This window comes from Lepidochelys olivacea, assembly GCF_965140295.1.
Source record: "Lepidochelys olivacea isolate rLepOli2 genome assembly, chromosome: 13".
Classification (NCBI taxonomy): Eukaryota; Metazoa; Chordata; order Testudines; family Cheloniidae; genus Lepidochelys; species Lepidochelys olivacea.
In genome coordinates, this window is record NC_140423.1 from 1,204,240 (window position 1) to 1,228,204 (window position 23,965).

At 57.5% G+C, this 23,965-nt stretch overlaps 1 protein-coding gene across 4 annotated transcripts in view; it reads right to left on the reverse strand.

Moving 5' to 3' along the window:
* The window catches only part of LOC311529530 (uncharacterized protein), a 32,442-nt gene extending 11,497 nt beyond the window's left edge, over positions 1-20,945 (reverse strand). For 2 of the 4 annotated variants that reach the window (XM_084645505.1, XM_084645506.1), the window contains exons 1-15: positions 20,738-20,945; positions 19,907-20,053; positions 18,326-18,466; positions 16,846-17,076; positions 15,687-15,845; positions 14,749-14,892; positions 12,129-12,296; positions 11,675-11,818; positions 11,043-11,192; positions 10,256-10,399; positions 9,192-9,338; positions 8,489-8,620; positions 3,042-3,173; positions 2,400-2,531; positions 309-446 (exon numbers count right to left, since the gene is read on the reverse strand). In XM_084645505.1, coding sequence (XP_084501631.1) covers positions 309-446; positions 2,400-2,531; positions 3,042-3,173; positions 8,489-8,620; positions 9,192-9,338; positions 10,256-10,399; positions 11,043-11,192; positions 11,675-11,818; positions 12,129-12,296; positions 14,749-14,892; positions 15,687-15,845; positions 16,846-17,076; positions 18,326-18,466; positions 19,907-20,021 — 2,077 coding nt within the window. In that variant the 5' untranslated portion in view covers positions 20,022-20,053; positions 20,738-20,945. The remainder of the gene's footprint in view (positions 1-308; positions 447-2,399; positions 2,532-3,041; positions 3,174-8,488; positions 8,621-9,191; positions 9,339-10,255; positions 10,400-11,042; positions 11,193-11,674; positions 11,819-12,128; positions 12,297-14,748; positions 14,893-15,686; positions 15,846-16,845; positions 17,077-18,325; positions 18,467-19,906; positions 20,054-20,737) is intronic. The other 2 variants (XM_084645504.1, XM_084645507.1) reach the window with 2 other exon arrangements.
* Positions 20,946-23,965: the final 3,020 nt, after the last annotated feature.

The following is a 23,965-nucleotide window of genomic DNA, read 5'->3' on the forward strand; positions in this document are numbered from 1 at the left end:
AAGATAGACCCCACGGCCGCTGTCCTCTTGTGCCCTTAGCCTCTGCACCGGTGCTCTTTGCGGAGAGAAGGCCCCATGTCCATGTTAAGGATCTGCCAGTCTCAGAGTCTCTGAGGCCAGCCGGGAGTCGGGATCATTCAGGGCAGGTTTATGGGACTGGGCTTCTGGCTCCTGACTGAGCGAGCCCCAGCCCCAGCTCAGGCAGGCAGCTCTCAGCCCTTGGGGAGCCCTGTACTCAGCTCATCCCGGGATCAGCACACGCGGCAGGGCTGAGCACAGAGATGCTGATGTGTAAGGTCTGAACATACCTTCAGCGATGACTCCCATGCAGACGTGACCACACCCGGTGCTGCAGCATTTCTGCCCCCTGGGGCACTGCGTGTCCCTGGTGCACTTCTCCACACAGAGGCCAGGTCTCTGCAGCGTCGGGCAGATGCCGGGTCTCTCTGGAACACACAATGGGCGTGCGGCAGAGACCCTGCCCAGTCACTGAGCTGCTTTCGTCTCCAAGTTGGTCAAGTTCCCCCCACAACTGCCATAAACAAACGACCCATTTCCCCGAGTTGGAGGGGCCAGAGTGGCAAGAAGCGAAGGCCTCCCTGCGGCCCGTCTCGGCAGGGAGCTGGCAAACATGTAGGGCCCAGTGAGGTCCCTCATGGGGAAGGGGGAGTGGAACAGAGAGGAAGCTGACAGGGCTCTAGAGACATGAATGGGGCTCTGCTGGGACCTCGCCAGGGGGTGGCAGGGGATTGCAGGGACCAAGGGAGGAGCGAGAGATTCAGGGCAGGAGGTGGATGGAGCAGGTGTCAGAAGCACACAGCTGGATCCCCTGTAGGTTTCAACCCCCGCCCCCCCGGGATGCTCCAGGGGGCTCTGCTCTGTCCCTGGGGGTGGTGTAGATGCTCAGGGTGCTGTTGTCAGAGCCACCCCAGCCAACACCTGATAACTCCATGTGGGAAAGAGGGGGTGTCCTGAGGGAAGGGGACAGAGCAGGACTGAAGGACCTCAGCTGCCCGGTTATGCCAAGTAACGATGGGCAAAGCCTGGATCGCGCTGCCCCTGTGTGCTGCCCCATTCTTCCTGCGTGGGACAAAACATAAGAACGGCCATCCTGGGTCAGACATTTGTAAGTTCAACTTTCGTGATAAAGAGATTGCACTGCAGTACTTGTATTAGGTGAATTGAAAAATCCTATTTCTTTTGTTTTTTTATAGTGCAAATATTTGTAATACAAATATGAAGTGAGCACTGTACCCTTTGAAAATATTTGAAAATGTAGAAAACATCCAAAAATATTTAAATAAATGATATCCACAGTATGCATCTGATGAAGTGAGCTGTAGCTCACGAAAGCTCATGCTCAAATAAATGGGTTAGTCTCTAAGGTGCCACAAGTCCTCCTGTTCTTGTTGCGAATACAGACTAACACGGCTGTTACTCTGAAACCTGTTATTATGGTTTATGTGATGCAGCAGGGAGCGGGGAGTGTTGACCTGGGAATGTGGCAGGGGAGTTTCAATGGGAGACCTGAGAGCCTGTAACCTGAGCCAGGACGGGGTGGGGGAGGTAACACCTCTGCCCGGGAATGTGAACAGAGGCTGCAGGAGGGAGCCTGCTGGGGGAGGGTTAGGTTCAGTTTGGGGCTGGGTGGAGGAACACAGGGAACCCCAGGGCTGGGGTCTAAGCTCCCTGCTCCCCCAGAAGGACTTGACTGAGGGGTCCTGGGTGTACCCACAAGCTCTGTTTGTTCCTGTTGTCCAATAAACCTTCTGTTTTACTGGCTGGCTGAGAGTCTCAGTGAATCCCAGGAAGAGGGGTGCAGGGCCCTGACTCTCCCACACTCCGTGACAGTTTAACAGTGTGACTAATCATGATTGATTTTTTTTAATTGCTTGACAGCCCTAGTTTTCAGAGAACTATCCATGATGATTCCAAGATCTCTTTCTTGGTGTTAACAGCTGTTTTAGATCCATCATTTTGTATGTACAGGTGGAATGATGTTTTCCAATGTGCATTACTTTGCATTTATCAACACTGAATTTCATCTGCCACTTTCTTGCCCAGTCACCCAGTTTTGTGAGGTCCCTTTGTAGCTCTTCACAGTCAGCTTTGGGCTTAACTATCTTAAGGAATTTTGTATTGTCTGTAAGTTTTGCCATCTCACTGTTTATCCCTTTTTCCAGGTCACTTATGAATACATTGAGACACCCTGCAGCTCCCTGGAGTGACCCTCTTCACCTACCGGGACGGGAGCTGTCATTCCCCAGAGTCCAGCTCCGCCCCCCAGAAGGCGACTGGCTGAGGGCTGGGGCTGAGGGCGGCATTATTATGGGGCCGATGGGGGCGAGGGATGGACACAGCTCGGATTCCTGCTGCCAATGGCACAGGGTGGGGCTTACCTTCGCCCTGTGCGGGGCACTCTGTACGACACCGACGGCTGCAGCATCTCTCTGCTCCCGGGCAGTCCCGGTCACTGTGGCATCTCTGCCCACCGTGCCCCTCGGGGGCGGCTGGGCCAGCGCCGGGTTCCTCTGCAACACAGAGTGGTCACAGGGCAGTGACGGCCCATCCAGACAAGCCCTAATGCTCCAGCTGGTATTGGGGGGGCGAGGGGAATGGGGCTGACTGGGGCTGGAGCCAGACCCAAAAGTGTCAGAATGTCCAATCTCCTTCTCCAGCCCCTGCTCCCGCTGGCCTCAGCCCCTCCCACATGTGCGCCCACCTCCCGAAGAGAGATCACACTGGGCAGGACAGGCCCCACCACAGACATGCACCAAATTGCTCTAGAGCCCCACGGCTCCCTCACACCTGAACACAAGCCCGGCTCCCTGCCCAGGCTGCCCTCTTCCTGCCCCCCTCTCCTGTTAGTGTTGGAGAGGCAATATGGAGTGGGCTGGAACCCTGGCCCCCTGGCTCGGAAGGACAAGCAGCCTTGGACCTAGGGTGGCAGAGATCAGGGTAATAAATGGGGTTGGGTCAGCAGAGATTCCCATTGGTCTGTGTAACCCGGGACCCTTGAGCCCATTCCCAGCTCCTCTTACCTTCGCCCTGCGTGGGGCACTCTGTACGACACCGATGGCTGCAGCACCTCTCTGCTCCCGGGCAGTCCCGGTCACTGCGACATCTCTGCCCACCGTGCCCCTCGGAGGCAGCTGGGCCAGATGTGGGGGTCTCTGTTACACAGAACAGCCCCATGGCAGTGAGACCCCGGCTGGGCACAGAGCCGCACCAGATATAGCCTCACACCTCCATGGGAAAGGGGGTGTCCTAAGGGAACCGGGCCAGACCAGGAATGAAGAAGGACCCCGGTGCCTGTCCCGTCCCGTCCCGCTAGCTCTGTGTGCTGTTCATCACACTTAGCCCCCTCCCTGTCCAGCGTTATCCTTTCCCTTCCTTCAGCTCCGCACCTGTTGTGACAAAGTGGGACTGTTCTTAATGTTTCCTCTGAATATTGTGGGGGTGCCTCAGTTTCCCCTAGGCAGTTCTTAAGTATCTAGGTGGTGGGGTAAGGGTGTATGATCGTTGCAGAGCCCTAGAGGGCAGGGGTGTGCAGGGGTCTGGACACAGTGAATGGCCGACACCCTGTTTTCTGGCAACTGATGGCCTGGGCCCTTCCCCCTGCAAGGTGAGAGCTAAAGGGTTGGAGAACAAAGGAATCCGGTGACCTCCTGGCCCGGAAAGGGACAAAGCCCAGAGGAGTGGGGGCTGGAGGGGGAGTCAGTTTGGGGCTGGCTGGGGACAAGGAGTGAAGTGCTGATGGGGTTGTCTGGCTCACTGCCCCGCAAAATGGACCCGGCTGAGGGGTCCTGTTCTCTGCACCTACAAGCTCTGTGTTAGACCATGTTCCTGTCGTCTAATAAACCTGTTTTACTGGCTGGCTTAGAGTCTTGTCTGACTGCGGAGTTGGGGTGCAGAACCCTCTGGCTTCCCCAGGACCCCGCCTGGGCGGACTCGCTGTGGGAAGTGCACGGAGGGGAAGAGGAGGCTGAATGCTCCGAGGTCAGACCCAGGAAGGTGGAAGTTGTGTGAGCTGTGTGTCCTGCAGACAGGCTGCTCACAGAAAAGAGTCCTGCCTGGCTTTGTAGGGAGCAGTTCCAGAGCATCGCCCCGGGACTCCATGACACCTGTAATGCCAGGTAATGATGGGCAAAGCCTGGATCTCCCTGTCCCTGGGTGCTGACCCATTCTAAAATCCCTACAGCTCCCTGGAGTGACCCTCTTCACCAACCGGGAGGGGAGCTGCTCTTCCCCAGAGTCCAGCTCTGCCCCCCAGAAGGCGACTGGCTGACAGCTGGGGCTGTGGGTGGCATTATTACCAAACCGATGGGGGTGAGGGATAGGATCTAGAAATCTAAATAATAAGATGGGTGAACTAGAGTGCCACGTATTAAATGAGGCTATTGATATAATTGGCATCACAGAAACTTGGTGGAATGAGGATAATCAATGGGACACAGTAATACCAGGGTACAAAATATATCGGAAGGACAGAACAGGTCGTGTTGGTGTGGGAGTGGCACTATATGTGAAAGAAAGTGTAAAAAATCTTAAATGAACCAAACTGTACCACAGAATCTCCGTGGATAGTAATTCCATGCTCGAATAATAAGAATATAGCAGTAGGGATATATTACCGACCACCTGACCAGGATGGTGATAGTGACTGTGAAATGCTCAGGGAGCTTAGAGAAGGTATTAAAATAAAAAACTCAGTAATAATGGGGGATTTCAATTATGTATCCCCATGTTGACTGGGTACATGTCACCTCAGGACGGGATGCAGAGAGAAAGTCTCTTGACACCTTAAATGACTGCTTCTTGGAGCAGCTAGCCCTGGAACCCACAAGGGGAGAGGCAATTCTTGATTTAGTCCTAAGTGGAGCACAGGATCAGGTTGAAGAGGTGAATATAGCTGGACCGCTTGGTAATAGTGACCATAATATAATTCAATTTAACATCCCTGGGCGGGGAAAACACCACAGTGGCCTCACACTGTAGCATTTAATTTCAGAAAGGGGAACTACACAAAAATGAGGAAGTTAGTTAAACAGAAGTTAAAAGGTACGGTGCCAAAAGTCAAATTCCTGCAAGCTGCATGGAAACTTTTTAAAGACACCATAATAGAGGCTCAACTTAAATGCGTATCCCAAATTAAAAAACATAGTACGAGAACCAAAAAAGTGCCACCATGGCTAAATAACAAAGTAAGAGAAGCAGTGAGAGGCAAAAAGGTATCCTTAAAAATACCAGATAAAGTCTGCTGCAGTTTCCACGGCATGCATCCGATGAAGTGAGCTGTAGCTCATGAAAGCTCATGCTCAGATAAATTGGTTAGTCTCTAAGGTGCCACAAGTACTCCTTTTCTTTTTGCGAATACAGACTAACACGGCTGTTACTCTGAAACCTTAAAAAAGTGGAAGTTAAATCTTAGTGAGGAAAATAGAAAGGAGCATAAACTCTGGTAAGAGAAGTGTAAAAATACAATTAGGAAAGCCAAAAAAGAATTTGAAGAACAGGTAACCAAAGACTCTAACAGTAATAGTAAACAATGTTTTAAGTACATCAGAAGCAGGAAGCTGCTAAACAACGAGTGGGGCCACTGGATGATCAAGGTGCTAAAGGAGCACTCAAGGATGCTAAGGCCATTGTGGAGAAGCTAAATTAATTCTTTGCATCAGTCTTCACAGCTGAGGATGTGAGGGAGATTCCCAAACCTGAGCCATTCTTTTTGAGTGACAGATCTGAGGAACTGTCCCAGATTGAGGTGTCATTGGAGGAGGTTTTGGAACAAACTGATAAAATAAACACTAATAAGTCACCAGGACCAGATGATATTCCCCCAAGAGTTCTGAAGGAACTCAAATGTGAAATTGCAGAACTATTCACTGTGGTGTCTAACCTATCATTTAAATCAGCTTCTGTACCAAATGACTGGGGGATAGCTAAGGGCTCCAGAGGTGACCCTGGAAATTACAGGCCGGTAAGCCTGACTTCAGTGCCAGGCAAACTGGTTGAAACTACAGTAAAGAACAGAATTGTCAGACACATAGATGAACATAATTTGTTGGGGAAGAGTCAACATGGTTTTTCTGAAGGGAAATCATACCTCACCAATCTATTAACATTATTTGAGTGTGTGACTAAGTGGGACAGTTCTTAACGTTTCCTCTGAATACTGTAGGGGTGGCTCAGTTTCTCCTAGCATTTCTTAAGTCTGTAGGTGGTGGGATAAGGGAGTGTAATTGTTGCAGAGCAAAGGGCCAGGGTACATAAATTGCCGACACTCTGTTTCCTGGAAACTGATGGCCTGGCCCTTCCTCCCTGCAAAGTGAGAGCCAAAGGGTTGGAGAACAAAGGAATCCGGTGACCTCCTGGCCCGGGAAAGGGACAAAGCCCAGAGGAGGAAAGGCAGGAGAGAGTTTCAGTTTGGGGTTGGCTGGGGACGAGGAGTGAAGTGCAGATGGGGTTGTCTGGCTCACTGCCTCCCAAAATGGACCCAGCTGAGGGGTCCTGTTCTCTGTACCTACAAGCTCTGTTTTAGACCATGTTCCTGTCGTCTAATAAACCTCTGTTTTACTGTCTGGCTGAGAGTCACGTCTGACTGTGAAGTTGTGGGGCAGGACCCTCTGGCTTCCCCAGGACCCCGCCTGGGCAGACTCACTGTGGGAAGCGCACGGAGAGGCAGAGGATGCTGAATGCTCCGAGGTCCGACCCAGGAAGGTGGAAGCCGTGTGAGCTTCTTGCCCTGAAGACAGTCTGCTCCCAGAGAGGAGACCTCACCAGAGTCCTGACTGGCTCCATAGGGAGCAGTTCCAGAGCATTGCCCAGGGACTCCGTGACAGTGGGTATCAACAAGCATGTGGACAAGGGTGACCCAGTGGATATAGTGTAATTAGATTTTCAGAAGGCCTTTCACAAGGTCCCTCCTCAAAGGCTCTTAAGAAAAGTGAGCTGTCATGGATTGGTAACTGGTTAAAAGATAGGAAACAAAGCATAGGAATAAATGGTCAGCTGTCAGAATGGAGAGAGGTGAATAGTGGTGTCCCCAGGGGTCTGTAGTGGAACAAGTCCTATTTAATATATTCATAGATTATCTGGAAAAAGGGATAAACAGTGAGGAGGCAAAGTTTGTAGACGATACAAAACTACTCAAGATAATTAAATCCCAGTCAGACTGCGAAGAGCTACAAAAGGATCTCTCAAAACTGGGTGACTGGGCAACAAAATGCCAGATGAAATTCAATGTTGATAAATGTAAAGTAATGCACATTGAAAAAATAATCCCAACTATACTTATAAAATAAAGGGGTCTAAATTAGCTGTTGCCACTCAGGAAAGAGGACTTGGAGTCATTGTGGATAGTTCTCTGAAAACATCCACTCAATGTGCAGCAGCAATCAAAAAAGAGAAGAGAATGTTGGGAATCATTAAGAAAGGAATAGATAATATAAGACAAAAAATATCATGCTGCCTCTCTATAAATCCATGGTACGCCCACATCTTAAATACTGCGTGCAGATGTGGTCGCCCCATCTCAAAATTGATATATTGGAATTGGAAAAGGTCCAGAAAAGGGCAAAAGAAACGAGATGGGGTATGAAATGGCTTCCCTGTGTGGAGAGATTAATAAGACTGGGACTTTTGATCTTGGAAAAGAGACGACTAAGGGGGGATATGATGGGGTCTATAAAATCATGACTGGTGTGGAGAAAGTAAATAAGGAAGTGTTATTTACTCCTTCTCATAATACAAGAACTAGGGGTCATAGAATCATAGAATATCAGGGTTGGAAGGGACCTCAGGAGGTCATCTAGTCCAACCCCCTGCTCAAAGCAGGACCAATCCCCAACTAAATCAACCCAGCCAGGGCTTTGTCAAGCCTGACCTTAAAAACCTCTAAGGAAGGAGATTCCACCACCTCCCTAGGTAACGCATTCCAGTGTTTCACCACCCTCCCTAGTGAAAAAGTTTTTCCTAATATCCAACCTAAATCTCCTGCACTGCAACTTGAGACCATTACTCCTTGTTCTGTCATCTGGTACCACTGAGAACAGCCTAGATCCAAATGAAATTAACAGGCAACAGATTTAAAACAAACAAAAGGAAGTTTTTTTCACACACAAAAAAAACCACACAGTCATCTTGTGAAACTCCTTGCCAGAGGATGTTGTGAAGGCCAAGACCATAACTAGGTTCAAAAAAGAACTAGATAAATTCATGGAGGATAGGTCCATCAATGGTTATTAGCCAGGACGGGCAGGGACGGTGTCCCTAGCCTCTGTTTGCCAGAAGCTGGGAATGAGCCACAGGGGATGGATCATTTGGTCATTCCCTGTTCTGTTTCTTCCCTCTGGGGCACCTGGCACTGGCCACAGTCGGAAGACAGGACACTGGGCTAGATGGGCCTTTGCTCTGACCCTGTATGGCCATTGTTATGTTCTTATGATCAGCTCTGAGTTCTGTGCCAATGGCACAGGGTGGGGCTTACCTTCGCCCTGTGTGGGGCACTCTGCACGACACCGACGGCTGCAGCATCTCTCTGCTCCCGGGCAGTCCCAGTCACTGCGGCATCTCTGCCCACCGTGCCCCTCGGGGGCGGCTGGGCCAGCGCCGGGTTCCTCTGCAACACAGAGTGGTCACAGGGCAGTGACGGCCCATCCAGACAAGCCCTAACGCTCCAGCCGGTACCAGGGGTGGAGGCCCTGCTGGGAACAGGGCCAAGGGGACTGCAGGCAGATTCTGACATCTCCCAGCGCTCAGCGCAGGGTGGGGTCAGTATCAGTGGGGCTGGCAGGTGAAGGCAGCAGGAGCCGTGGCAAGTGGGGATGGGTGCGCTGGGAGACAGCTGATGTCTGGTGCTCTGCTCCGGGCTCCCCGCGGCTGCTTTCCACCACCCACTGTCATGGGGAGAACCCCTGGGCATCCCCATGGTTATCATCGTACAGCCCAGGGGCAGAGCTAGAGGGCACCATGTGGGGGTCAGCTCAGCCCCACTGAGGTTGGGGGGAGCACTGGGACAGGGCTTGAGGCTCTGTCTCTATGACTGGCGGAGGGCGGTGTGTGGGGCAGAATGGTGCACTCAACTGGCTCTGGCTGGCATGGGGCCCTCGAGCCATCGGCCCCTGGGAGGGAGTGACGGGGTGGGCAGCGGGTGCCCCTGGAGCAGCCCACGTGGGCAGGTGCCGTCTCACCTGCCGTGGGGGAGGGCGGTGCACAGACGTAGCTGGAGCCCCTCCTGCAGCACTTGTCTCTCTTGTGGCAGTCGCTGTCCTGCCAGCACAGCGTCAGGGGCGGCCCCTCGTCTCTGATTTTAAATGCTGGGCAAAGCCCCGGTTTCTCTGGAACACAGGCCAGGCGCGTGGCAGTGAGGCCCTGCCCAGTCACAGAGCTGCCCCAGCCAAGTCCCAGCGACTCCATGCGGGAATGGGGCGGCAGGCAGGGGGCTCCTTGGGGAAATGGGCCAGGCCCGGCCTGAAGGGCGGCCCAGAACCAGTCCCCTGGCCTGCTGCCTCGGCACCTTCCCTGGCCTCTCCTTGCCCTTTGCTCTCTGAGGTCGCCCCCTCTCTGCCCTGTGACCCCATCTGGCTGGGGCCCTGGCACGTCCAGTCCTCTTCCCCCAGACCCCTCCCTGCCCCAAGCCCTGCCCTCAGCTGCCCGTCCTCTCTCTGCCTCAGCTCACGTGCCCTCTGTCCTGCCAGCGCTCCCGCCCCATGTGGCCTCACTCTTTGCTCCATCATGGCCCTCGGTCCCCAGCTCTCTGGGCCCATGTCCTCTGCCCCCTGGCCCCCAGTGCTCTGTGCCCCACATCCCCATTCCCAGACCCCTGGGACTGAGCTCCCTGCCAATCAGGAGATGGTCAGACCTCCTGGGGCTTGGGGGAGTCAGGATCATTCAGGGCGTGTTTCCGGGGTGGGGACCTGGCCCTGGAAGGTATGTCTACACTGCACCAGAGAGCGAGCCGCCCAGGCCGTCTCCCCAGACTTGTGGGGGCAGGGCTTGCGCTAGTGCATGAAACATAACTGTGTAGACGCTGCGGCTCTGGCTCTCGAGCTGGGGTGGGGCAGGGGACAAGGCCAGGGCAACGTCTCCACCGCTATTTTTAGTGCGCTGGCTGAAGCCCTGCTGTTCCAGGTCTGTGCCGTGTAGACATATCCTCAGGGAGTGGCCCCGATTCTCCCACAGCCTCAGACACACGTCCTGCAGGGGGAACATCCCCAGTGCTCACGGGCCTGGCGTGGTAATAGCTGTTTCTTACCGTGCTTCGGTCTCAGGCAGGCAGAGCCACAGCTGAGACGGCAGCATTTCTCCTGGCCCGGGCAATCGTTGTCTTTGGTACATCGAAAGAAGCATGGGCTGAGGCTGTCCGCTGGCACTCGGGCTGGGCAGACGCCGGGTTTCACTGCAACACACAGAGCAGACGTGGCAGGGATACCCCCACTCACAGTGCAGGGCTCCTCGGGCAGCCAGCCAAGGCTGTGGGCCCCAGGGAGCCCCACGTGGCTGGGCAGGGGTGTACGGCCGTGCTGGCTGCACTTCCACTTGGAGCGTGCACAAGCCTGGATGTTGAACCTCCTTCTCGTCTTGTGCAAGAGCCGTTTCACGGCACATGCCCCATTATCCAGGCAATTTGTGACTCAGCTTCGAGGGCTTGGCTCTGTCAGATCCCTGAGGACCCCCACGGACACTGAAGGGTGGGGTGGGGGGCAGGGGAAGCTGATGCTGCACCGAAGCAACTGAGCAGAAACTAGCTCAGCAGTAGGACTGCCAGCACTCGGGACCCCTCCAGGAATGAATGGCCTCAGAACAGACCAGGCCCTGGTGTGTCAGGGCAATGTTCGCGGTCGCCCCAGGGGAACCTCCCATCGCCCTCTTGGCTAGGACAGAACTCCCGCATTTAGCAAACTGAACGTAGTACGAGATTCTATCGAGCAATGGGGGAGAACAATAAACCGCCCAGGGCGGGGTGGGGGGACGTGCCCCGAGCTGCTGGGACAGCGTGTTATGGGTGGCTGCACAGTGGGGTCTAGTGTTGCGATCCTCACCCTCCGGGATGAGAGCCACGGCCACGCAGGCCAGGCCACAGCCGTTGCTGCAGCACTTCTGGGCGCCCGGGCAGTCGCTGTCGGAACGGCATCTCTCATCACAGGCACCGACGGCTCCTCCTGGTAACGCCGGGCAGACTCCAGGCCTCACTGCGATAGACAGCCACGGGGCATCAGACCCTGGGCCGCAGCCTCGGGTGGGGTAAGGGCGTCCTGGCAGGAAATGGGCCAACCTGGCCCTGGCCTTCTGTCTGGGCCTAGCCCAACCCCTGTCCCTGCTTGGTCTTGGCCTCTCGCATGTCCACCTGTCTCCTGGGACAGGGAGCACTTTGGGAAGGAGAGTGAGTCCCAAGCACAATAAATCCAGCAACCTGTCCTGCCCCCGCCCATAAACAGCTCCCCCCTCCCCCTTGCACTCAGCACAGTCCCGTGGCCCCTGCTCCCTAGGCCGGGCGCTGACCCCCCTGGAGGCTGGGAGACCCGTGTGGCCCTCCCCACCGTGCCGGCCGCCCCAGGAAAGTGCTCAGCGAGAGTCCGGCTGGCGCTCGGGGGTGCGCGTGCAGCCGGGGGTGCATGCGTCGAGGGGACCCCTGGGAGCCCTGGCTCCCCTCACAGCAGCAAGCGGCTCCCACCTTCTGGGGTCACTGAGCGGCACTCGGAGCCGCAGCTGTTCCTGCAGCACTTCTGGGCGCCTGGGCAGTCGTCGTCACGGCGGCATCTCTTCTCGCAGGCCCTGGCCGGTCCCTGCTCTACGGCCGGGCACTCGCCGGGCTTCTCTGGGGCACAGAACAGTCACGCGGGCGGCGGTGAGATGCCCACTCGCCGGCAGAGCCTCCCAGCTCCATGGGAGCGTGAGCCAGGGCCCGTCTCCCCCCGGCCCTGCTCTCTCCCTCCTCTTCATCCCCCTGCCCCGGGCTCTTGGCCTCACCTGGGGCAAAGGGCCCCTCCGCTTCCCGCCTCCCGGGGCCTGAGCCCTCTCTCCCACCAGGACCCTCTGACTCCAGTGCTGGGGTGTCCCTGGTGTCCTGGGGCAGGGGATCCGGGCCCCCTCGGCAGAGCCGGCTGCAGGGAAACCTTCTCCCTCACCGTGGCCTGCGCAGGCCTGGACACACTCGGCTTCTGTCCTAAAGTTGTTGGCGTTTCCCCGGCAGCCGTGGTACAAGAACGGCTCACACCTCTGGGCGGTGGCGTTGTAGAAGTACCGGAAGGAGTAGACGTCACAGAGACCCGCTTGGGCTGGCAGCTGGCAAATGTCTGAGGGTACAGAACCGACCCTTCGTGGGGCAGCCTGCGAGGGCAGGAGCCTCTAGGGCAGGGCGGGAGCCTCTAGGGCGCGACAGTGGGGCTGCCCACTTTCTACTCCCACTAGGGTGACCAGACCGCAAGTGTGGAAAATCGGGACGGGTGGGGGGTAATAGGCACCTATATAAGACAAACCCCAAATATTGGGACTGTCCCTATAAAATCAGGACATCTGGTCACCCCAACTCCCACAAAACCGAACACCCTTGCCCTGCCCCCTGCCCATGCCCCGCCTGCAAGGCCCCACCCCTTCTCTGAGGCCACGCCCCTGCTCACTCCATCCCCCCTCCCTCTGTCGCTTGCTCTCCCCACCCTCACTCACTGGCTCATTTTCACTGGGCTGGCTCAGGGGGGTGGGGTGCGGGGGGGGGTGAGGGCGCCAGCTGGGGCTGCAGGCTCTGGGGTGGGGCCAGGGATGCGGGATTTGGGGTGCAGGAGAGGGCTCCAGGAGGGGGCTGAGGGGTTCGGAGTGTGGGAGGAGGATCAGGGCTGGGGCAGGGGTTTGGGGCATGGGAAGGGTGCGGGGTGCAGGTTTGGGGAGACGCTTACCTCAGACAGCTCCTGGAAGCAGCAGCATGTCCCCGCTCTGGCTCCTAAGCAGAGGCATGGCCAGGTAGCAGACACCACCCCCGCAGCTCCCATTGGCTGTGGTTCCTGGCCAACGGGAGCTGTGGAACTGGTGTTTGGGGTGGGGGGCAGTGTGCAGAGCCCCCTGACTGCCCCTATGCATAGGAACTGGAGGGGGGACATGCCGCTGGTTCTGGGAGCTGCCCGGACCCATGGCAGCCAGGGAGCCTGCCATAGCCCTGCTGCACTGCCGACTGGACTTTTAACGGCCCGGGCAGCAGTGCTGACCAGAGCCGCCAGGGTCTCTTTTCGACCAGGCGTTCCGGTCGAAAACCAGACACCTGGCAACCCTATGCTACAGGAAGTCGGAGCATTCCACAGACCGAGAACAAGAGCCCTTCTAGAGGTACCTCGAACGCCTCAGTAGGGTTTAACGGTGCCTGGGGGAGAGTGTCCCTGCTCCAGGGCTGCTGCCAGACACTGGCAGGGCACACAACTCCAGCACAGGGCCTGCCGGGCTGTCATTTCTGGGCGGCTTCCCATGCGGTGGAGAGAGACGGGGCAAACTGCTAAAGCTCTCACTCCCCTGAGCCCGAAGGGCTGAGCCTCTGCCCCCTTGCCTCTCCTCCCTGGGTGGGACCCCGGGGGATGGGATACCCTGCAGCTTCTCCTCATGGACTCAGCTGCGGGGCCTTTCCTTCATGCCTCGCAGCGGGTGTGAGAGGCGCTAGGGTGGGGGCCCCCAGCCCAGAGCTCTAAGAACCTTGAGGCTGGTGCCTCCTCGGATGGGCCCCCCCAGCCCTCGGCCCCCTGCCCCGTTTGTGCCGCAGAAGCCAGGTGTTAAACATGAGTCTGGCACCGGGGAATGTCTGAGCGGGGCTGCCTGCCTTGGGGGCTACGGCACCGGGGAATGTCTGAGCGGGGCTGCCTGCCTTGGGGGCTACGGCACCGGGGAATGTCTGAGCGGGGCTGCCTGCCTTGGGGGCTACGGCACCGGGGAATGTCTGAGCGGGGCAGCCTGCCTTGGGGGCTACGGCACCGGGGAATGTCTGAGCGGGGCAGCCTGCCTTGGGGGCTACGGCACCGGGGAATGTCTGAGCGGGGCTGCCTGCCTTGGGGGCTACGGCACCGGGGAATGTCTGAGCGGGGCTGCCTGCCTTGGGGGCTACGGCACCGGGGAATGTCTGAGCGGGGCTGCCTGCCTTGGGGGCTACGGCACCGGGGAATGTCTGAGCGGGGCTGCCTGCCTTGGGGGCTAAGCATCTCCAGCATCCCGCCCCAGGGGAGGGGTTGGGGTTTGACTGGGCACCTGTCCTCCCTGCTGGGCCTACCGCCTGCCCTCCCTCCTCAGACCCCAAACCCGCGAGCCGCTGTCCCGCGGCCTTGCTCCTTTCCCAGGTGTTCTCCTAAGTCCCGCCCCAAAGTAGCAAAGTTGGGGGGTCTGTGGCAGCCGCAATCCCCTGGCCGGGGCCGCTGGGTTGCCTCCTGCTGTGGGCTGCGGGCTCTGCAGCCTGGGGCAGGGCAGCATGGGGGGCCCTGCAGCCTTGGCGTCGTCCTGGGGTCCTGTTTCCTGCCCCCCTCTGCTCCGCCCGTCTTCCCCACGGACTCCTCCTGTCTCCCCCCTCGCTAGCCCCGCCTGCCCCCCCAGACACTGCCCCCCTCCACTCTCAGCCGCTGTCCTTAGCACCTGCCACCTCTTGGCCCCCGGCTGAGCTCCTGGTGGACAGAGCGTCCCGCCTCCGCTGAGACACTGAGCCCCTGGGGAAGCCAGGGTCCCTCAGGGCAGGTCTGGGGTGGGGTCCTGACAGGGTCTGTGCGGGGCTGCCAGGACACTCACCCTGCCCTGGCTCCAGGCAGGCCGCGCCGCAGCTCAGGGCGCAGCACTTCTCACTTCCCAGGCAGTCCTCGTCCGTCGAGCAGCGGAAGAAACAGGGATCGAGGACGCCCGCTGGGGCCTCAGCTGGGCAGACGCCGGGTTTCTCTGGAACACGAGGGGTCACAGGGCAGAGATGAGAGATGAGGGGTGGGCAGATGAAAGAGGAAAGAGAACTACGTGGGGGGGAGGGATAGCTCAGTGGTTTGAGCATTGGCCTGCTAAACCCAGGGTTGTGAGTTCAATCTTTGAGGGGGCCATTTAGGGATCTGGGGCAAAAATTGGGGATTGGTCCTGATTCAAGCAGGGGGTTGGACTAGATGACCTCCTGAGGTCCCTTCCAACCCTGATATTCTATGATTCTATACATGCCCTCATCCCCACCCTGGCTGCCCCCTGCCTTCACCCCCCTGCCCTGGGTGCTCTCAGCACCCTGCCTTAACCCTGCTGCCCAAGCTCCTCTCTCCCCAATTTTGCCCAGCGCTCGTTCTCCCTGCCTTCCCTCTATCCTAATCCACACCCACTTTGTGCCACCCTCAACCAATTCGCTGCCAAAGGCTGAGGCAGTGTCACCGGGCAATGCCCTTTGCCCACCAGGGATTGCAGCCTGGGCAGGGCGTTAATTGCAGGCTCTTCCCCGGGTCTTTAGGGGCACCTCGGGGATAAAAAGTCTGCTCTCAGTAGCCGTGCCCAAAGGCAGGGGCGTTGGAGGGCAGTATGCGAAGCGGGATGAGCCCAGTGCTGATGGGGAGAGAGGCGATTTGTGGGGATTTGTTTGGGCCCGGGCGCAGCTGCCATTGGCCCTGGTGCCCGCTGTGAATCGGGGGGGGGGTTGCCCCAGTAACTCTGTGCCTAGCCCGCGTGCCAACAGCACGCATGGTGCTGCCCGCCGTCTCTGGTACCTTCCTCCGGCTCCACGCAGCGGAACCTACACCGGTTATAGCAACACTTCTGCCGCCCCTGGCAGTCGGTGTCATTGCGGCACAGAGGGGGCTCTGTGTAGAGACACCTGATGAGGTTGGGTGGGCAGGTTCCACGTTTCCGTGGTGTCCAAGGCTTCCCTGCAACAGAAATGAGGCCCTAGGAACAACCGCCCGTGGGCAGCAGAAACCCCACCCTCTAGTGGCAATAACACCATGGCAGTACGTGGCGCTCAGCTAGCCCCATGCACCATCGCTGGGAAACAGGCAGTGGCCTCGTTTCCCCGGTGGAGACACTGAGGCACTTTCCTGCAGAAAGAGGCACATGCAAATAACCAGCTACGTGCATAACCAAGGATCTGCACCCGGCACTGCTGCACGCGATCCTGGCACTAGTGGGCACCGAGCAGGCAGGCTAGTGTGCATCCATCTCTGCACACTCGACTGCACACACCAGCTCCTGCAAATGCTCAGCCCAAGCTGAGGGTCCAAGTGAGCCCGGAAGTGAATGCCGGGCTCCTAATGCAGCGTCCTGCTCTCCCCAGCGCATGACGGTTGCCTTGGCTAATTGCTGCCTGCTTACAGGGACACCTCACACAGCAGGAGAGAGCTTTTAGAACTAGGCTAAATAAATAAGCCTGGGCCTTTGTTCCCAGCGAGTTCAGAACACCCCTGCAGTTGGCGCAGGTAACTGCTGGGCTAACAAAGCTGCCACTGGGGGCTGCAGCGCAGAGGCACGGTTACCAACAGCCTGTAAATCACAGGTTTCCCTCTGCCCGTTACTAGGGTTGCCAATTTTGGTTGGACGTATTCCTGGAGGTTTCATCACAGGACATAATCTTTAGTCAAAGATCAATTTTTAATTCCTGGAGCCTCCAGGACAATCCCGGAGGGTTGGGAACCCTGCCTGTTACTGACGGGCGGTTGTGGCTGCACCCAGCACTGGCTGCAGTCCCAGTCACTGCGGCACCGCCCCTCCCAGCCATGGAAGGGCCCAGCTTCACTGCAGAAGGGCAGGGATGTCCCTGTCTGTGGGGGACCAACAAGCCCTAGTGACTCTCTAGGGGGCGGGGGGATCTGGTGAAAAATGGGCCAGCCTAGGACCAGTCCCCTCACCCCCCCGTGCACTCAGAATCTTCACCTGTAGCACTGCTTCCCTCTTGAGTCTGTTTGGTCCAGCCCCAGCCCTCTCCGGACTGGGCGGGCGGCAGGGCGGTGCTGAGGGCACCTGCTTGTGGAGGGACACAGTCAAGGCCACAGCCGGTAAAGCAGCATTTCTGTCCCCCAGGGCAGCTCCTGTCGCTAGCACACTTGTTGTTGCAAGGAGCAAATGGCTGTAGTACTTTCCTCTTGGGGCAAACGCCCGGGGAGGCTGGAAAAGAGTCAGAGTCCAGTGTGACCGCGTCGGCGAACGGGCAGGGCCTTCCCCACCCTGGCCTGAGAAGCATCTGGGGGTTGTCGGCTTCCTGGGGGCAAAGCCCCGGCCAGGCCGGCTCAGGTGCAGAATGGTGTGACCATGTGGGAGATGCTTGGCTCCTAGAAGCTGCTGGTGTGGAGGCTTGTTCCTTGTTTGCCTGGCTGGGGAGCTGCAGGATTTTGGACCCAGATAAGGGCTGGGGTCATACTGACCCGTCTCTCCTGCATGGCAGTGCTCAGCAGATTGCAAAAGCCTCAGTTAGTCACTATCAGTCCAGCCCAAGGTCCTCCCCCACTGGGCATTTTGCCTGGCTCAGCCCTACAGGGGCAGCTCCTTGGGTTCCACGGCCCAAAGCCCAGCTCCAGCAAAGCACTTGGCACCAGCTTCACTTCGCCCCGGGGAGCTCCACGGAAGGCAACGGGGCTGCTCGGGACTGGCGTTCTGCCTGGGGGAAAGCAGCTCGCGGGGCTGGGCTCTCTGCCTGCAGGGGGAGGGGGCCCGGCTGGCTGAGTCCCAGCGGCTGTGGAGGCCTTGCCGCGGGCAGTGGCATTTATCTACCCAGCGCTAATTCTGCGGTGGAGGCAGGGGTTGAGATTTCCTCCCATGGGCGCAGGCCTTCCTGGCCCACAGGGCTGCTGCAGTGATCAGGGGTATATGCAGGGCTGTTCCCTCCCCCCCCCCCACATTCCCATCTGTGCTCACTGGAGATGGGAGAAGAATATACTGAAGAGGCCTCAAATGCATGGAGAGTCTGGATTGCATTGCCTCCGTCTGCGAGCAGCAGCCTTTTAAGGATGAAGCCGCTCACTTGTGCCATGCGCTATTCTGTGAAAAGGCTTTTCTCACTCCTCCCTGCAGTGGAGCCCTGGGGCTTGTTAGCTGCCGGGAGCCTGTGGACACTGTCTGTCAGCGCAGGTTCGCTGCGGGACAAGGGGCGGGGGAGCCATTTCCAGAGAGTTCAGGTACACGGCTGCAAGGCCAGGTCATGTCACAGTGACCATGTTTGCACATGCAAATTGGGTCCGTGTGTTGGCAAATGTGCCTGATTTGCCACGTGAGTGGACAGCTGCTGTGACTGAATGCACGAACGCGGCACACAACTGTGCGTGCGAAATGTCCATGTTATCATGGCCTCACTGGTTTGGAAAGCCAGCCTGCTGTACCAGGCTGATGCAGCCCCTTGAGCTACTTCGCAGTGTTTCACCTGGCTCAGCTTCGGTGCATTTTCTGTGGCAGCCGATGGTGCAGCACTTCTCGTCCATGGAGCACTGCGTGTCGTCGGAGCAGCTCACAAGACAGATGGTGACCAGGCCTGCGTCTGGCTTGGGGCAATACCCCGGGTGCACTGGGAAAGAAGGAAAAAGAACAGGGGATTTGTCAAGCCATGTGTACTTACGGCTCAGTTCTGGGGTGTGGATCGCTCGGTCAAATAGGCAAAGGCCTGACAGGTACATGGCAATGCAATGCCCTTCTGTGTGGCTATCAGCTATGGAATTGCCCATCTCCCTATAGCTCCTGTCACTGCTGCTAAGGAAGAGTTCCTGGTGTCTGTGATATGTTCTAACGTGCATGGTGATGTTGCGAATACACACAACGGAGCGCAGCGGCTCCCAAGGGTGGGAAGGAGAGAGCCTGAAGTCCAGGGAATCTGCGGCCTGTATCAGAAGAGATGCCGTTTCCAGACAGTACTGCCCGTGGATTGGACGGGTTCCCCCACTCTCCTTCCTGCAGGGTGTGCTGTCACCGATGCTGCAGAAGCAGGAGTCTGCCCCTTGGCCAGCACAGCTTGGACACGTCTCCCTTTGCCTCCCCTGCAGAGCCCGGGGAGGGAGCTGGGGATTGTGAGCCAGGAGCTGAGGCGAGGAGTGCATTGCATCACAGGCTGCGGGTTATTGTGACCCAACGGCCAGAGCCAAAACACCGCACATCACTTTTCAGCTGGCAGGACACAATGTCAGGCTCCCCCCTGCCACGTGGCAGGAGCTGCTGTAGCCTGGGGGCTCTGGCGGAGCCCTGATGAGAGGACCTGGCTGATTGTGGGCAGCCATTTCTCCGAGAGCCCTGAGGATCTGTTCCCAGCGCCCTGGTGCAGAGCTCATGGCCTCGCTCCCCACGGAACACCCTGTAGTACAGCTCAGCGGCTCCTGAGCCGGGCCCCGCAGGGAACGTGTCCTTTGAACTGGCTGTGGGACCCAGAGCTCCCCCGAGACCTGTCAGGATGGGGCACCTGCCCAGCTAACGCCAGGGGAGAAAGGTCTCTCAGCTTGGCAAAGTGAGCTCTTCAGAGCTGTTCCTGGGCGACGGGGCCGGAGACTGGGGAGCCGGGAGAACAGCTTCAGATTTCAGTCCTCTGGAGCTGCTTTTCTTTTTGCTGATTCCTAACTAACAAAGACGAGTCTCCCCAGCCCCTGCTCTGAGGCTGTCTCTGGCACTCCCCAGCGTCTGACGCTCCAGAGAAAGGCAAACATCCGCAATGTATCTGACCAGCTGAGCAGGGCTGTATGTGGGGGACGAGCAATTTCTTCCTGACCCCTGCAGCAGTCGGCATATGCCCTGAAGCCTGAGAGCTGATCACCCTAATCTTAACGAATGGTAGTGCCATCCAGCCCTCTGAGCTCCAGAGGCAGGGAATTCCACCGGCCGCTACATCTCTGTGCAGAGACCCCCTCGTGGTGGTGCTGGCTGAGCTGCCTTCGTCTCGTCAGACCCACCCCCACCTTCTGCTTTATTATGGGACAGGACTGAAGAGCCTCCCCTGCCTGCCCATAGGGGGATCGGCCGGTACCTGAATCCGGGAGGACGCAGACTCTCCTGTCCCCTTCGCTGCAGCACTTCTCGCTCCCTGGGCAGGACTCATCCGAGAGACAGTAGGCCTGGGGGGGTCGTGCGGGCCCCTTCATTTCGGCTGGACACTCACCGTCCTTGGCTGTGGCTGTGCAGGAGACAAGAGCCCAGATCACTTGGAGGAGACAGTTGAACCGCCCTCCTGGGAGGGGAGCAGCTGTCCTTGCTGTGCTCTCCCCACCCCAGCCCCGGGAATGCAGGGTCCCGGCCTGACCCTTGAGGCCAAGCGTTCAGCACCTTAGGACTGAAGCTGGTGGCTCTTGCTGGAGAGGCTCTGTGATTATCCCAGAGAAGGGAGGCACAGGAAGGAAGCTGCAGGGAGTTGCTGCAAGGTTTAGGCGGGTAAATATTTATTAACTGTTCTAAAGCCTCCTCGCCACGTCCACGCCCTCAGCCCATTAACCCAGCCCACCCCGGGCCTGCACAGCGGGGAGCCGCAGTGGAGCAGGACGCGGTTCTCCTGCAGTTGTGTGACTGGGCTGCTGGGCGCCCGTTGCTCCTCCTGGGGCGATTCGCCCTTCGAAGGCAAACAGCCTGTGGTAACAGGCCAGCGTTGTCTCTCCCAGGCCGCAGGCGGTCGAGCGGAGCTGTTCAGAGTTCACCCTAATGTCCTGTGGGCCCCCCTGGGGTTTCGCCAGGGAAGAACCTGCTGCCTGGCCAATGTCTGATGCGCACGGGAGACGGAAGGGCCTGATCCTGCTCCCCGACATCAGTGGCAGCAGGACCCAGCCCCTCAGCCACTGCGCTGCCTCTGGCTCTCGCGCTGTGCTACCTTCGGGCTCGTGCTGGGTGAACGATGGAGCTTTGGATTCAGTGGCCAAGACACACACACAGACTGTCGTTTCAGGTGGAGCAAAACCTTCGGTTTCCAGCTGGTTTTCCCTTTACTTTTGTTCGTAGCTACATTTGAAACAAAATGGCTCAACTTTGTGTCCTCAGCAAATTTCATTAGCTCACTCCTACTTCCTGTGCCAAGGTCACCAATCAAAACAGCCAATAAGAGTGGTCCCAAGACTGATCCGAGAGGAACACCACCAGGAACCTCCCTCCAGCCCGGCCCTCCCCCTTCCAGCACAACCCGTGCTCATCTCCCCTTTCGTCAGCTCCTTGCCCACGCCACAGTTCTGTGCTAATCCCGTCTTCTCCAGTTAACTAGGAATTTCCCACCTGCATCGTTTACTGACGTCCAGCTAGATTAGATCTTCCACATTTCCCTCCTCTAGAGAATCAGGTCTCTTATCAAAGAAAGACACCAGGTTAGTCAGGCACGATCTGCCCTTGGTAAACCCGTGGTGCATTTCATCTCATTTACCTCCACGTCTTTATTCTTTCCTTCACAATGTGTTCTAAACCCTTGTGTTCTGCAGAGGTCAGGCTAAAGGGGCTGTATTTGTGAGGATCACTTTTTTCCCCTTTCTTAAATACAGCCATTATCTTCGCGATTCTCCAGGCACACGGACAGCTATTTTGTCATGCCTGCACCGGTTACAGATCAGAGGCTTTGCAGCCACCTTTAGTCATTTCACTTTGGTGACATTAGCACGGCTGAGTGCGAAATCCACGTTACCGCTGCTGTTTAGTCAGGTCTTTCCCTCTGAAACCCGGAAGAGCCTCTTCCCTGGTGCAGCTCAGCTGGGGAAGCCAGGCTGGCAGCTGGAGCATGGACAGACCTCCCATGTTTACAGCATTGTGCTGTTCCTTGCTCTGAGCAGGGGGTGAAGCCAGGCGGCAAAAATGTCTGTGCCTCTTAAAAACCGGCCTTACCAGGTTGAGCTGGTGCCATGCCACCCAGACCTGACATCAGCTGTCAGCACAGCCAGTCCTGGGGGTGGGGAGGCTTGGGGCTGAGGTTTTCAAACCCTGGCCTCGCTGGTCCACCTGCAACTTAATGGATGTACATACCTGTGTGCACTTGCATAGCCTAATGGCCGTGCACCGGGGCTGCGTACTGTACATGCTCCGAGTATGCTCGTGCAGATCTTATAGCATGCATGGCCCGGTCCCTGGGCAAGGGCCCAGCTGGAAAGCAGCCCTATAGGCAGGGTGGATTTCCATGGGCAGCATGTGGCTGTTCCTCCTCTGAGCCCACATCAGCGCCACGCAGGGCTATGGCCATGGAGCTCTTCATTAGCCAGCCATCGACGGCCAAGCTGGTGCTGGGCTCTAGATCCCCCACATCCACCCCAGCTGCCCTGGGCCAGAGGAACAGGGCAAACCACTCACCACTTTTCTCCTTCTTCCATGTGGCGTTCCCCAGGGCCAGGAGCCCCAGGAGAAGGAAGATGGTACCTGACTTCATGGTGCTGTCAGGGGCTATCTCTGAGCACCCAGGGCTGAGCTAGGTGGGGATTTAAACCCTGCATGGGTGGGGCAGGGCCAGCAGGGGGAAGGGCTGGCTCCCACATGGTGACCTGTAGCATCCTGCCAGAGGCCAGCTTCCAGCCAGTGCCAAGCCTGGGAGCAGCACAAACACAGGACGGGGAGTTCGCAGAATCCCGTGCTGGATGCCCTGCCAGATTGTGTCAACAGGCTTATCGGCCGGCGAGCCGCGGGGTGCATGTCAGCATGACCATCTGCAGCCTGGGCCTGCTGCTCCATGTCCTGGGGTCAGGGCAGAGACCCACTGAGGCAGCGCAGGCCCTGGTGCCCAGCGCAGGTCTCAGGCAGCCCCTTTGCCTGGATCCCCCTCTGCTCTCGTGCCGATCCCCCATTTCTGCTCCAGCCCCATTGCTCTCCCTTAGGGGCTCAGCAATGATAAGGATTTGGGTTAAACTCTGACATGCCATACGCTTGTCTACTGGGGAGTCCCTGCACTGCTGTATTATATTGTCTCTCTGTTCGCTCGGGGTTCAGTGAATATGGAAAATCCTCAATAAACAGAACTGAAACAAAGACCAAAGTGATCTGGGGCCCTTTAACATGACAGCTGAGAAGCGTAATGTTCGCGGCCAGGCCTGAAGGGCCTTGGAGGAGACATGAAATGGTGTCACAGAACAGAGACATCATGGGAGCAAAAACGATTTCCTTGGCCTCTTGGGAAATGTTTGGCCTCAGTTTGGCAAAGCATGTGCCAGAGCTTTGGGTGTGTGGATGGTCTGAGCTTGGACCACACAGGTCAGACTATGGTATGGGGGAGTGGGGCCTGCTGACCCTGGGAGTCACCCCAAATGGGTAGCGCATGAGACACCAGCAGATCTGCATCCGGATCCTGTTTCAATCCTGTAAGGTGCAAACGAAGCCTTTCCTGTGTGCAGTGATCCTGAATGACAGGGTCATGGCCCCACTGTCTGTGTGATCTCAGGCTGACCCCCTGAGGCAGAGACCCGGTGCCTGCCTGAGACACCATCCCGAGGGAGCACCTCAGCCATCGGATTGCTACTGCCCAGGGGCTGAGAGGTGTCATGCTGGAAGGAGGTAGAGACAATCCAGCCAACTGTGCGGAACGCAAGCACCCTTCCCCAGCCTCTCCTTGCCCGTGGATGAAGAATAAGAGGGGGTGCCATTGGGCCCAGGTGTTAGGATGCATGTTCAGTGGTGATAAGTGCCCAGGCAAATAGCTGGCAGGGCATCTAGCTGCATTTACCATGCTTGTGCATGTAACTGTAGGAATTGTGTATGCAAATTGTGTTGCAAATGCACCCGCATTCTATAAAAGCATCTGAAAAAATCTGAGAAAATGGGAGACAAAATAATCCTGCAGGGCAAAGGGCGGCCCACCCCAATTCTATTCTTTGTGCAACACTCAGGGCTCCGCTCTGAGTGGGGCCAGGGGAAGACACAGGCCCTGCTCCAAGCAGCTAAATCTCTCCCCTGGGCTGGTCACATCTCCACAGGCACGTGCAATGCACTGCGTGAGTCTGACTGGGCCACACCGAGATTCCAGTGCACAGGAGCAAACCCTGCCGATCGGTGCCTGATGGGGTGGAGGTGGGGAGTGCCAGGGGCAGGCTGTTGCAGGCACAGTGTGGAAATGTTGTTCTGCATTTCAGACACCGGCTAA